This window comes from Anguilla rostrata, chromosome 4, assembly GCF_018555375.3.
Source record: "Anguilla rostrata isolate EN2019 chromosome 4, ASM1855537v3, whole genome shotgun sequence".
Taxonomy (NCBI): Eukaryota; Metazoa; Chordata; class Actinopteri; order Anguilliformes; family Anguillidae; genus Anguilla; species Anguilla rostrata.
This window is the reverse complement of record NC_057936.1, coordinates 1,010,001-1,025,000: the sequence shown is the minus strand read 5'-3', so window position 1 is coordinate 1,025,000 and position 15,000 is coordinate 1,010,001. Positions and strand designations below refer to the sequence as shown.

At 47.8% G+C, this 15,000-nt stretch overlaps 1 protein-coding gene across 3 annotated transcripts in view; it reads left to right on the top strand.

Moving 5' to 3' along the window:
• LOC135252177 (inactive N-acetylated-alpha-linked acidic dipeptidase-like protein 2) overlaps positions 1-15,000 on the top strand; it is a 329,826-nt gene that overhangs the window by 178,514 nt on the left and 136,312 nt on the right. For all 3 annotated transcript variants that reach the window (XM_064329975.1, XM_064329977.1, XM_064329974.1), the window contains 2 exons: positions 6,235-6,508; positions 14,703-14,822. In XM_064329975.1, coding sequence (XP_064186045.1) covers positions 6,235-6,508; positions 14,703-14,822 — 394 coding nt within the window. The remainder of the gene's footprint in view (positions 1-6,234; positions 6,509-14,702; positions 14,823-15,000) is intronic.

Genomic DNA, 15,000 nt, shown 5'->3' with positions numbered 1-15,000 from the left:
TTCCCGCAGTTAAAAAAGTCACTCACGATGGGGCTTAAAAAAATGGCAGTCTTCACCCCTAGCCACCCTGGTGAGCAGCTCCATTACAAAGCGGCTGTCAGTCACTGTCACTCAGCGACGGGTCATTGGGTGAGAGGAGTGTTCATTTAAATGTGAGGCGCTATGCAGGCCTTGGGGGGGCAGGAGGAGTTAAAAACTCCACGTTAACGGGACTGCTCTCTCTCGCTGCTCACGCTCACGCTTTGAAACGTGGGAGGAGAGACCGTGTCAGTGATGCAGAAACAGGAAACCCAGGAGCTGCTGTCTGATTCGCCGGACGCTGGTTGGCGGCGTTCCTCGCCGCACGGAAGTCGTAGCGTCGCGTCGGTCGGCTGCGAGACGGCGCGTGGTTGTTTTGCGCGTCCTTGAATGCGCCGTGAGGGAGGTCTGGGCTGCCCCGCTGGCGGTAAGGCTGGAGCCACGCAGCGGGGCTGTGGGCCCTGGGGTCGCCCGAATCCCGCCGTCCGACGAGCCCGCGCCTCATCAGGCCCTGGGGTCGCCCGAATCCCGCCGTCTGAGGAGCCCACGCGCCTAACAGCATCAGTAACACTTTCCCCCCACCGCCGGGGGCTGTCGCCACGGTTACTCGTTGTCACGGTACCCAGGGGGGAGGAGCAGCGCTGTACAGCTCGGCCCCTGACTGTGACAGGTGGACGGCTGCGCTGAAGCCACCTGTGCAGGCTCACCTGTGCCTGCTCGTAAGAGAGCGCTGCTGAAGTGCATGGGCTTCTGAGTGATTTTTAATGGTGCTTTTCGAGTGTGTACGTGCGCAGGACGAGTGTGTGTTCGCCTCTACGGGCTCGGGGCGTTGGTGGAGGATCCTGGCGTCGGCCTGAAAGTGTTCCCTGGCCCACGCGTCCAGGTCACCCATCTGGTTAGTGGTTCTGTGCGGAATACCCAAACATGCCGTTTGGCTGTGGAGCAGAGAGAGGCGGAGAGCACGCTCTGTTAAATGGCTTCTTTTCTGGGTTTAGCCAATCAGCCGAGCCCCTGGCTGTTTAGTAGTGCTACTGTGTCATAAAGTCAATTTGTGCAGTAAAATGACCTAAAGGTTGCAGGTTCGATTCCCAGGTAGGACACTACTGTTGTACCCTTGTGCATAGGTACTTGGCCTGTATAAATGGATACTATGCAAAATGCTGTGCAAGTCGCTCTGGATAAGAGCATCTGCTAAATGCCCATAATAATGTAATGTGATGTCTGTGGAATTGAGTACTGAAGACTGATTGCTAATATCTGTCTTTTAACGCCGCGGTTGATGCTGTCTTACACAGCTTCAGTTGTCTGGGTTACCAGGGGCATCCTCCAGTGCCGTGATAACGAGGAGCGACTTTGAGATTTGCTGATGAGAGAGGTCCACGTCCCCTCAGTGTTCCCTCTTTATTGCACTCGGCAAATTTGATGAGTTTTCTTTGAAGATCTCTGTCAATATTCCCACGAAGAGCGGGATATCTGAGCCCTCCATTAGACCGGGCAAATTGGAAAATTTATTCAGAAGGAAACGAGACTCTAATATTACAGGATAATATCATCTTCTACAAAATGGATGGTTATATTTATGCATTTAAGGCTTATCTTTAATGTTGGAAATAGGAACATTTGTGCTTGCACATCTCAGGTTTATATTTAACGTTGTGAATAAGAATGTTTGATTGTGTTTTCCGAAGTGTTTTTTTTTCTTCTCTATATACAATTTTCCCAAACATAAGGAACTGTTTTATTGAAAGCGTTCTCAGACGGGTTGTTTGATGCTGAAATGAAGGGGCTGTTTATTCTTCTCATCCCCACGTGGTTTCAGCATTTAGCATTTTCATAACTCCAGTACGCCAGAACAATTCCAATATGGTTTATTATTATTAATATGGGGAGCAATAATGAATCGGTTTGGGATATATATGCATTCTGTGTGTGCAGACCATTTATAACCGTTTCATTCTGTCTGTAATAATGTTAAATGCAGGTTATCTGGCTGTATCAATGGCGTATATTTATAGGGGATGTGAAGAGTGGTCTTTATGTTTTTTTTTTCATGATTTTTGTTTTATGAATGTGTCCGTGTGTGCTGTGCTTGTCAGACCATTCCCAGGCCCTTCATTGTATCTCTGTAGCCCTGTCGCTAGGTGAAGAGCAGGTTTTTAAAAAATATTTGTAACCTCTTAATGGGTGTTACTGTACTTCCACTGCACATAGATCAGAACTGGGTGTGTTTAACCTGCTCTAGCTTTGTGAGGACTGGGTGTGTTTAACCTGCTCTAGCTTTGTGAGGACCGGGTGTGTTTTAAACCGCTCTAGCTTTGTGAGGACTGGGTGTGTTTAAACCGCTCTAGCTTTGTGAGGACTGGGTGTGTTTAACCCGCTCTAGCTTTGTGAGGACTGGGTGTTTTTAATCCGCTCTAGCTTTGTGAGGACTGGGTGTGTTTAAACCGCTCTAGCTTTGTGAGGACTGGGTGTGTTTAAACCGCTCTAGCTTTGTGAGGACTGGGTGTGATTAAACCGCTCTAGCTTTGTGAGGACTGGGTGTGTTTAAACCGCTCTAGCTTTGTGAGGACTGGGTGTTTTAACCGCTCTAGCTTGTGAGGACTGGGTTGTTTAACACCGCTCTAGCTTTGTGAGGACTGGGTGTGTTTAACCCGCTCTAGCTTTGTGAGGACTGGGTGTGTTTAAACCGCTCTAGCTTTGTGAGGACTGGGTGTGTTTAAACCGCTCTAGCTTTGTGAGGACTGGGTGTGTTTAAACCGCTCTAGCTTTGTGAGGACTGGGTGTGTTTAACCTGCTCTAGCTTTGTGAGGACCGGGTGTGTTTTAAACCGCTCTAGCTTTGTGAGGACTGGGTGTGTTTTAACCGCTCTAGCTTTGTGAGGACTGGGTGTATTTAAATCACTCTAGCTTTGTGAGGACTGGGTGTGTTTAACCCGCTCTAGCTTTGTGAGGACTGGGTGTGTTTAAACCACTCTAGCTTTGTGAGGACTGGGTGTGTTTAACCAAACCACTCTAGCTTTGTGAGGACTGGGTGTTTAACCTGCTCTAGCTTTGTGAGGACTGGGTGTGTTTAAACCGCTCTAGCTTTGTGAGGACTGGGTGTGTTTAAACCGCTCTAGCTTTGTGAGGACTGGGTGTGTTTAAACCGCTCTAGCTTTGTGAGGACTGGGTGTGTTTAAACCCTCTAGCTTTGTGAGGACTGGGTGTGTTTAAACCGCTCTAGCTTTGTGAGGACTGGGTTGTTTAAACCGCTCTAGCTTTGTGAGGACTGGGTGTGTTTAAACCGCTCTAGCTTTGTGAGGACTGGTGTGTTTAAACCGCTCTAGCTTTGTGAGGACTGGGTGTGTTTAAACCGCTCTAGCTTTGTGAGGACTGGTGTGTTTAACCGCTCTAGCTTTGTGAGGACTGGGTGTGTTTAAACCGCTCTAGCTTTGTGAGGACTGGGTGTGTTTAACCCGCTCTAGCTTTGTGAGGACTGGGTGTGTTTAAACCGCTCTAGCTTTGTGAGGACTGGGTGTGTTTAAACCGCTCTAGCTTTGTGAGGACTGGGTGTGTTTAACCCGCTCTAGCTTTGTGAGGACTGGGTGTGTTTAACCCGCTCTAGCTTTGTGAGGACTGGGTGTGTTTAAACCGCTCTAGCTTTGTGAGGACTGGGTGTGTTTAAACCGCTCTAGCTTGTGAGGACTGGGTGTTTAACCCGCTCTAGCTTGTGAGGACTGGGTGTGTTTAAACCCGCTCTAGCTTGTGAGGACTGGGTGTGTTTAAACCGCTCTAGCTTTGTGAGGACTGGGTGTGTTTAACCCTCTAGCTTTGTGAGGACTGGGTGTGTTTAAACCGCTCTAGCTTGTGAGGACTGGGTGTGTTTAAACACCGCTCTAGCTTTGTGAGGACTGGGTGTTTAACCCGCCTGCTTTGAGGACGGTGTTTAACCGCTCTAGCTTTGTGAGGACTGGGTGTGTTTAAACCGCTCTAGCTTTGTGAGGACTGGGTGTTTTAAACCGCTCTAGCTTTGTGAGGATGGGTGTGTTTAAACCGCTCTAGCTTTGTGAGGACTGGGTGTTTAACCGTCTAGCTTTGTGAGACGGGTGTTTAACCCTCTAGCTTTGTGAGGACTGGGTGTGTTTAAACGCTCTAGCTTTGTGAGACTGGGTGTTTTAAACCGCTCTAGCTTTGTGAGGACTGGGTGTTTAACCGCTCTAGCTTTGGGCTGGTGTTTAACCTACTTGTGAGGACTGGGTGTTTAACGTCTAGCTTGTGAGGACTGGGTGTGTTTAACCGCTCTAGCTTTGTGAGGACTGGGTGTTTAACCGTCTAGCTTTGTGAGGACTGGGTGTTTAACCTAGCTTGCTCTAGCTTTGTGAGGACTGGGTGGTTTAACCGCTCTAGCTTTGTGAGGACTGGGTGTGTTTAACCGCTCTAGCTTGTGAGGACTGGGTGTGTTTAACCGCTCTAGCTTTGTGAGGACTGGGTGTGTTTAACCGCTCTAGCTTTGTGAGGACTGGGTGTGTTAAACCGCTCTAGCTTTGTGAGGACTGGGTGTGTTTAACCGCTCTAGCTTTGTGAGGACTGGGTGTGTTTAACCGCTCTAGCTTTGTGAGGCTGGGTGTGTTTAAACCGCTCTAGCTTTGTGAGGACTGGTGTGTTTAAACCGCTCTAGCTTTGTGGGACTGGGTGTGTTTAAACCGCTCTAGCTTTGTGAGGACTGGGGTGTTTAACCGCTCTAGCTTTGTGAGGACTGGGTGTGTTTAAACCGCTCTAGCTTTGTGAGGACTGGGTGTGTTTAAACCGCTCTAGCTTTGTGAGGACTGGGTGTGTTTAAACCGCTCTAGCTTTGTGAGGACTGGGTGTTTAACCTGCTCTAGCTTTGTGAGGACTGGGTGTGTTTAAACCGCTCTAGCTTTGTGAGGACTGGGTGTGTTTAACCCGCTCTAGCTTTGTGAGGACTGGGTGTGTTTAACCCGCTCTAGCTTTGTGAGGACTGGGTGTGTTTAACCCGCTCTAGCTTTGTGAGGACTGGGTGTGTTTAAACCGCTCTAGCTTTGTGAGGACTGGGTGTGTTTAAACCAACCGCTCTAGCTTTGTGAGGACTGGGTGTGTTTAAACCGCTCTAGCTTTGTGAGGACTGGGTGTGTTTAAACCGCTCTAGCTTTGTGAGGACTGGGTGTTTAAACCGCTCTAGCTTTGTGAGGACTGGGTGTGTTTAACCCGCTCTAGCTTTGTGAGGACTGGGTGTGTTTAACCCGCTCTAGCTTTGTGAGGACTGGGTGTGTTTAAATCACTCTAGCTTTGTGAGGACTGGGTGTATTTAAATCACTCTAGCTTTGTGAGGACTGGGTGTGTTTAAACCAGGTCCCAGATCAGTGGAGTGTGGCCGTGTGGAATTGTGCTGGAAGCTCTAAGGGTTGAGATGGACAGTGTCACTGCTGCCTCCCCGCCCATCTGTCTCTGCTGTGGAGAGACAGCACACCCCCATCCACCCCCACCCCACCCCCCATGGAATCCCCCCCCCCTCAGGAAACGCCCTGGCAGGTGAAGAGGGGGTTCCTTAGGGGAGAAACTCACCTCTCTTCTTTTCCTCTGTGTTTTCTCCCTCTTTTATTTCCATTTGATAAAAGGGGGAGTATATTCGCTCTTTATCGGTGTGTTATGCATGCATATGCCCCCCTGATCCCAGCAGCACTTTCGGCAGGCTTACAGGACCGTTCCCTAGCCTGTCACTTTTCATGAAATTTCTTTATCTCTCTCAGAGTGTAACATCTTTAGTGTGCTGCAAGACTCCTCCAGCTCCCTCTCCTGATTATCTTGTACAGTACTGTATCATGTACGATACGCTACCAAAGAAATCCTATGACAGATGAAGGTACTGTAGAATTGGGGCTATCAAAACACGCTAAATTCTAAAGGCCTTGTAGGCCCTGATGTTCAGTGTTTGGTGGTGCAGCACAGTCCAATGGGGCTTTTGTTAAGCTTTCATTTCTTTTTCCTTTTCACTTTTTTCTCTGTCTTAGCCGTCCAAATATGTTTTCTGTGATCGGTGTGTACACAGAAAGAAAGCACTGACTCAGGTAATCCTGCTAAACTGATCTGTTCATCCCCCTGCTTTATACGCCACCATAGTGAGATATCTACACCGCCACCGATTTTATTGTAGTAAATAAATGTTGTTTTTAATGTTGTATTTTGTATTTATTGTAGTTTTTCCCCTCCTCCTGTGCAGGGTCTTGAATGCTGTTTCCCTGGAAGATGGGGGGTTTTCCCAGGCCAATTTCCTCCTCCACCACTGGACAGAGCTGGGGCTGACGGACGTTCAGCTGACCAATTACAGCGTGCTGCTCAGCCAGGCTGGCTCCGCCCCCAGCACCATCACCGACCGGGCCAGCAGGAAGTGCTTCCTGCCCAACAGGAAGCCGTGCGATGGCGGGAACCGTAGCCCCGCTTCCCAGGATCAGCTGTCCTCCTTCGCTGCCTACTCCGCTGTGGGCACCCTGGAGGTACGTTACTGACAACCTGACCGCCATAACCGCTAAGCTCACATCCAGCAGCACTGACCATCTTCTAACTGCCAACACTGACCATCTCTTAACTGTCACTCCTAACTGCCAACACTGACCATCTCCTAATCACTGCATCCATTGTCGCTAACACTGACCATCTCCTAATCACTGCATCCATTACCACCAGCACTGACCATCTCTTAACTGTCACTCCATTACTGCCGACACTGACCATCTCCTAACCGCCGACACTGACCATCTCCTAACCGCCAACACTGACCATCTCCTAACCGCCGACACTGACCATCTCTTAACTGTCACTGCATTACCGCCTACACTGACCATCTCTTAACTGTCACTGCATTACTGCCTACACTGACCATCTCTTAACTGTCACTGCATTACCGCCTACACTGACCATCTCTTAACTGTCACTGCATTACCGCCTACACTGACTGTCTCTTAACTGTCACTGCATTACCGCCTACACTGACCATCTCTTAACTGTCACTGCATTACCGCCTACACTGACCATCTCTTAACTGTCACTGCATTACTGCCTACACTGACCATCTCTTAACTGTCACTGCATTACCGCCTACACTGACCATCTCTTAACTGTCACTGCATTACTGCCTACACTGACCATCTCTTAACTGTCACTGCATTACTGCCTACACTGACCATCTCTTAACTGTCACTGCATTACCGCCTACACTGACCATCTCTTAACTGTCACTGCATTACTGCCTACACTGAGCGTGCTCATTACTGTCAACACTGACCATCTCCTAATCACTGCATCCATTATCGCTAACACTGACCATCTCCTGATTGCTGCATCCGTTATCGCTAACCCTGACCATATCCTAATCAGTGCATCCATCATCGCCAACACTGACTATCTCCTAATCACCACATCCATTACCACCAACACTGACTATCTCCTAATTGCTGCATTCAGCACTGATCATCTCCTAATCACTGCAATCATTACCACCAACACTGACCATCTCCTAATCACCAACACTGACCATCCCCTGACTGACACTTCATTACAGACAGTTAGCAGCAGCCGTCCTCATGTGAGGCCCATGAGGAGTGGAATGCTTTGTGTTCTATGGGAATTAACAGCCACCATGTTTGCGTCCCTCTCCGGCTGGCTAATGTAGGCTTATGTGCGTTGTTGCAGACCTCTGTGGTGTAATGAATGTATATCCAGTCCAGCTATTTTCCAGGTTATGCTTTAATTCCCCAGGCTGTTGAAGGCCGAGGTACTGCAGTTATGCCTCCTCACAGTAAGGCTTGCGTCTCCTAGGCAGGGAGAAAGGAGGCAAAATGACTCTCTGGTCTGAGTGATTGTTTAGCTGTTGCTCCCAGTTAGCCTCTGAAATCCGCCCTGTGGGTGATTCATCCTTCCTGCCTTCTCCAGCAATCCACCGCCTCTCAGAGCAAATTAAAATGCACTTGTGCCGCCTCCCATCTCTGCGGGAATAAATTCTGTCGGCTTGGTGTACGGACGCCCCGGGGGGGGGACCCTGAGCGGAGCACGCCGCTTAGCCACGTTAGCGCTTTACCTGCCCATCGCCATGGCGATGGGGTCAGTGAGCGAAGCACGTTAGCCGCGCTGTCCCATGCCTGCTCTGTGCAAGGTGTGAATTATTCACCAGCAGGGAGCCACTCGCACGGAGAACGCACCGGCTTTGTAACCTAGCTGAACATATATAATATATAAATGCATTAAAACCTCCTCAAATGTACAGCCAGAAGTGGCCTTCCCTGCCCGTGTTGCCCCTGAATGGCCATGCAGCGTTTCCACAGGGCAGAAAGTTGGGTCTTTTGATGTTTGTACTGCCAGTGCTTTATTGTGGAATATTATTATAGTGTAGACTGAAAAGGTCCTATTTTTATTTTGAAAGCTAAATTCTGAAACTGTACACAGAACCGATGCAGTATTTATGTATTCTGTGTGCCTGTGTCCTTTCTGACTGTTTTATTCTGAAAAATTGTAAAAGGCAATGGTACCAGTGGCTTATATCTAGAGGGGATTTTAATCTTTGCAAATGTGTTTACAATGGGAAGATGTTGCATGTGGCTGAACACCCTGCTTAACTTTATGCTGATTAGAAAGTGTAATTATAAGAGTATCTTTAATGCATGAGCAACATGGGGACTATTGAAATACAGATTGGTCAGTTAAATGAATCTTGTCCATTTAAGACCATTATAAAAGATTAAATTATTGAACTATGAAAAATAATTTAGCAGGGTACAGAATGATGAAAAAAATCTATTGCAACAAAAAACTGAAAAAAAAAAAACTAAAGAAAGTAAATACTATGATATTAAACCTGTTTCATTCAATTAAGGTTTTTAATTAAGTTTTGTATATACTCATATTGGTATTGGTCATTTGGAGAAAATCCTGTTCTGTTTTTAATTTTGGAGAATGTATGTATGCATCTCTATTTTGTGGTTTAATAAGCACATTAAGTTTGTGAGAGAAGCGATTAGTCTGTAAGTTAAATGCATTGGTAATGAGCAGCACAGGAACATGAAGACTTAGGGGCCCCTAGTCTGGAATCTGGGCCAAAGCCGTGTGCGCGGATGAATGAGGCAGAGAAGCAGACGGTGATGAAGACTCAAAGAAGAGGAAGAGAGAGAAGCAGACGGTGATGAAGACTCAAAGAAGAGGAAGAGAGAGAAGCAGACGGTGATGAAGACTCAAAGAAGAGGAAGAGAGAGAAGCAGACGGTGATGAAGACTCGAAGAAGAGGAAGAGAGAGAAGCAGATGGTGATGGAGAGGCGTGTTGCGTTCCATGTCAATCATCCCTTCTGAGCACAGCCAATCCCCCCCCCCCCAAAGACACACTGCACCACACACACGGCAGCACGGCAGAATTATAACGTCCCGTCGACACGGTGCCTGCTTAACCTGAGCTGCCTCCCATTACCCTGTCAGCTTAATGAAGCCATCAAACCCCCCGCCCTGAGGACACTCCCCCCCCCCCCCCCCCCCAGTCACCCTAATGAAGCCGTCAGACCCCCCACGTTGACCACACTCCCCTGACCTGGGAAATGCTGTTTTATTCATGCAGAGCAATAAGGGCCATGATTAAACACCCACCCCACCCCACACTCCCTCCCCACCCCACGCTCCCACCCCACCCCACCCCACGCTCCCTCCCCACCCCACGCTCCCACCCCACCCCACGCTCCCACCCCACACTGAAACATTTCAGCCCCATTTCAGGCTTTAATGACATCAGGGAGTCAGTGTACTGCACCAGTGTACTGCAGCGCTGTACTGCACCACTGCACTGCAGCGCTGTACTGCACCACTGTACTGCAGCACTGGACTGCACCACTGTACTGCACCAGTGTACTGCAGCGCTGTACTGTACCACTGTACTGCACCACTGCACTGCAGCGCTGTACTGCACCACTGCACTGCAGCGCTGTACTGCACCACTGCACTGCAGCGCTGTACTGCACCACTGTACTGCAGCGCTGGACTGCACCACTGTACTGCACCACTGCACTGCACCACTGTACTGCGCTGCACAACTGTACTGCAGCGCTGTACTGCACCACTGTACTGCAGCGCTGTACTGCAGCGCTGTATTGCACCAGTGTACTGCAGCGCTGTACTGCACCACTGTACTGCACCAGTGTACTGCAGCGCTGTACGTACCGCTGGGCACCCTTTCAGAATCACTCATCTTCAGTAACACACTTTACCCTGTCTGTACATGTGTAATACACATTACCCTGTCTGTACATGTGTATTACACATTACCCTGTCTGTACATGTGTATTACACATTACCCTGTCTGTACATGTGTAATACACATTACCCTGTCTGTACATGTGTATTACACATTACCCTGTCTGTACATGTGTATTACACATTACCCTGTCTGTACATGTGTATTACACATTACCCTGTCTGTACATGTGTATTACACATTACCCTGTCTGTACATGTGTAATACACATTACCCTGTCTGTACGTGTGTGTTGGTGGGAAAATATGAATTGTATGAATGAAATGTGTTTTGTGTCAGTTTGAGTAAAATGACTGCTTGTGGCTTGTGGTTTTACCTGCTGAATGTGAAACCACGGAGAAGAAAGAACAATATAAGGAGCCAATAAACATATTTAAAGAACCATAGATTTTGTGTGAGTGCATATGCAAGTGTGTTCGTACATGTATGCATTTGCTTGTGTGTGCATGTGTTTTTTTGCATGTGCGTATGTTTCTGTGTGGGTTTGCATGGGTGTGTGCGCGTGTGTGTGCATATGCATGTGTGTGCGTACATGTGTGCATTTGCTTGCGCCTGTGTGTGCTTGTGTGCATGTGTGTGTATTTGTGTGTGTGTTTGCATGGGTGTGTGTGTGTGTACAAACAAAAACAAAAATATCCTAATGAGCATTAAACTCCAGTAGACAAAGAGCAGCATGCAGCTCATAATGTGTACTGGACTCCTCCAGCAAGACAAAGTTTTGGACAAACTTTCAGGTTTTGTGTTTTTCGTGTTCACCCTTATTCTGGTTTTAGTCTTCATTATTTCCCACAGGTCTACTCTAGAGATGCTCTGGAGATACTCTGGGTTTACTTGGGATTTACTCTGGAGATACTCTGGGTTTACTTGGGGTTTACTCTGGAGATACTCTGCGTTTACACTGGGTTTACTCTAGAGGTACTCTGGGTTTACTCTGGAGATACTCTGGGTTTATTCTGGGTTTACTCTGGAGATACTCTGGGTTTACTCTGGAGATACTCTGGGTTTATTCTGGGTTTACTCTGGAGATACTCTGGGTTTATTCTAGGTTCACTCTGGAGATACTCTGTGTTTATTCTGGGTTTACTCTGGAGATACTCTGGGTTTACTCTCAGACGAGGGCTTTCTGATCTCTCTGTGCTGCTGCTGCTCTGCTGCTGGTCAGCCTCTGTTCTGTCCCAGTTTATCTGCGTTAACACAGAGACTGGGATTCCATAACGACTGTTCTGTTTAATTTAGCTGTGCCAGTGGCCTGTGTGTTAACACACAGATTATGTTTCCATGACGACTGATATGTTTTATTTAGCTGTGTCGGTGGCCTGTGTGTTAACACAGAGATTATGTTTCCATGACGACTGATATGTTTTATTTAGCTGTGTCGGTGGCCTGTGTGTTAACACAGAGATTATGTTTCCATGACGACTGATATATTTAATTTAGCTGTGCCGGTGGCCTGTGTGTTAACACAGAGATTAGGTTTCCATGACGACTGATATGTTTAATTTAGCTGTGTCGGTGGAGCCCTGGAGACCCCAGGGCGATTAATCAAAAGGACGCGCAGGTACAGGAGCAGCGTTTGCGTTAGCTTCCTTTAATAACCATTTAAAAGACCTGAGTCTGTGCCAGACTTGCTCTACTGAGGCCTGCTCTCTGCTACCCAGTATAAATAAAGAGCCACTTTTGGGAATCCTTATTTTCACTAAATCAGCGATAAAATACTGGGTTATGCCCCCCCCCCCCCTTCCCCATTATGCCAAGTGGGAACATTTGAATTCAGATTACGAACTTAACTGTGTGCATGTGTGTGTGTGTGTTTGTTTGTATACATGTTTGTGTGTATGTGTGTGTGTGTGTGTGCGTGTGTGTATGTGCATGAGCATGTATGCATGCAAGTATGGGAGGTGGTCATGAGATGAATGTGTGTGTGTGTGTATGTTAGGCATGATATTTCTCTTACCTGCAGTAAAGCTGGTATGATCTTCATGTGAGTAATTACATAACAGTGGAAGTGTTAGGTTTGGCTTTCATTAAGACTGAACTGGATTTAGTTTAAAACAGTCAGAACATCCCGATAGCCTCTTGCTGTACTATCTGAGGTCATGTGAGGTATTTAGGGAGAGATTTTTATTTGTTTACTTCTTTTTTTGCTTCATCTGGTTTAGGGGGACAGTTTTTGTCTGCAGTGTAATATCCTGCACACAATGTGCACAAAGCTGCGATTTTCTTTTTATTTATTTGCATATTTATGAATATGCAATGCGTTCTTTAGAACTTCATTAATTTCATAGATTTTGGGATGACTTTTCTCGGAGCACAAATCCCGCCGTGTGCGTTTCGGGGGAGCTGAGCGCGGCGCTTTGACGATGCAGACGCTTACAGGGGCGATAAATCTCGCGTTCGTCTGGACTCTCGGTGCAAAACCAGCGGCACTTTCTTCGCAGGTGATGCATTTCATTTGGCCCGAGGTCTTATGAAAAATGAATCCGGCCCGGACTGCTGCCGCCGTCCCGACCTTCTCTGCACGAGGCCTTAGATGGTCTTTCTCCTGGACCGCCTCTCTGTCCTTTAATTCCCCCGCGGACGGAGGAGGAGGAAGAAGGTCGACTCCAAGGGTCGAGTGGAAAAGTCAAATGAGCTCCCTGAGTGCTGGGTCACTGATTTGTGGTCTCTGAATAAGGTTGGGTTAGGGTTAGGGTTAGGTTGTGTTTTACCAGCAGTGGTGACTCCTCAATGCGCACGAGTCCCTCTTTAAGGCAGGCAGGACTGCTACTGTCCTTAAAGGGTACTGTCCCTAAAGTAGGACTGGTACTGTCCTTAAAGTAGGACTGGTACTGTCCTTAAAGTAGGACTGGTACTGTCCCTAAAGTAGGACTGGTACTGTCCTTAAAGTAGGACTGGTACTGCCCCTAAAGTAGGACTGGTACTGTCCTTAAAGGGTACTGTCCCTAAAGTAGGACTGGTACTGTCCTTAAAGGGTACTGTCCTTACAGTAGGACTGGTACTGTCCCTAAAGTAGGACTGGTACTGTCCTTAAAGGGTACTGTCCTTACAGTAGGACTGGTACTGTCCCTAAAGTAGGACTGGTACTGTCCTTAAAGGGTACTGCCCCTAAAGTAGGACTGGTACTGTCCCTAAAGTAGGACTGGTACTGTCCTTAAAGGGTACTGCCCCTAAAGTAGAACTGGTACTGCCCCTAAAGTAGGACTGGTACTGTCCCTAAAGTAGGACTGGTACTGTCCTTAAAGGGTACTGCCCCTAAAGTAGGACTGGTACTGTCCCTAAAGTAGGACTGGTACTGTCCCTAAAGTAGGACTGGTACTGTCCTTAAAGTAGGACTGGTACTGTCCCTAAAGTAGGACTGGTACTGTCCTTAAAGGGTACTGCCCCTAAAGTAGGACTGGTACTGTCCTTAAAGGGTACTGTCCTTACAGTAGGACTGGTACTGTCCCTAAAGTAGGACTGGTACTGTCCTTAAAGGGTACTGTCCTTACAGTAGGACTGGTACTGCCCCTAAAGTAGGACTGGTACTGTCCTTAAAGGGTACTGCCCCTAAAGTAGGACTGGTACTGTCCTTAAAGTAGGACTGGTACTGTCCTTATAGTAGGACTGGTACTGTCCCTAAAGTAGGACTGGTACTGTCCCTAAAGTAGGACTGGCACTGTCCTTAAAGTAGGACTGGTACTGTTCTTAAAGTAGGACTGGTACTGCCCCTAAAGTAGGACTGGTACTGCCCCTAAAGTAGGACTGGTACTGTCCCTAAAGTAGGACTGGTACTGTCCTTAAAGTAGGACTGGTACTGTCCTTAAAGTAGGACTGGTACTGTCCCTAAAGTAGGACTGGTACTGTCCTTAAAGTAGGACTGGTACTGTCCCTAAAGTAGGACTGGTACTGTCCCTAAAGTAGGACTGGACTGGTACTGCCCCTAATGTAGGACTGGTACTGTCCTTAATGTAGGACTGGTACTGTCCCTAAAGTAGGACTGGACTGGTACTGCCCCTAAAGTAGGACTGGTACTGTCCTTAAAGGGTACTGCCCCTAAAGTAGGACTGGTACTGTCCTTAAAGGGTACTGCCCCTAAAGTAGGACTGGTACTGTCCTTAAAGTAGGACTGGTACTGTCCTTAAAGTAGGACTGGTACTGTCCCTAAAGTAGGACTGGACTGGCACTGTCCCTAAAGTAGGACTGGTAGTCTCCTTTTGTACTCATGAGACAGCGTTTCTGAAGTGATTAGATTCTGACCCCTTGTTTCTCTCGGGTTCCTGTGCATCTTCTGCCTGTGGAGAGAGATTCTGCAGCGCTACTGCACGCTCAGTACTGCACACCGCTCTGCTAACTGCTGAAATATAAACCTGATGACAGCATCTAACTGAACGCTTTGTGTGTCTCTCTCTCTCTGCGCTTCCAGGCCGAGGTGGTCGATGTGCAGTACGGGACTGTGAAAGACCTGATCCGAGCCAACACAACGACCAGCGCCACCAAAAGAATTGCACTGTTGAAACTAGGACAGACACCTCTTCTGTACACGGTAAGATTCTGGGGCAAGAACAAGGGGGTCATCCATTCTGGATACTTCTGTTACAGTAACATCCTTCTATTGTGTGCGAGCGTGTGTGTGTGTGTGTGTGAATATGTGTGTGTGTGTGTGTGTGTGTGAACGTGTGTGTATGTGTGCGAGCGTGTGTGAGCATTTGTGTGTTTGTGTG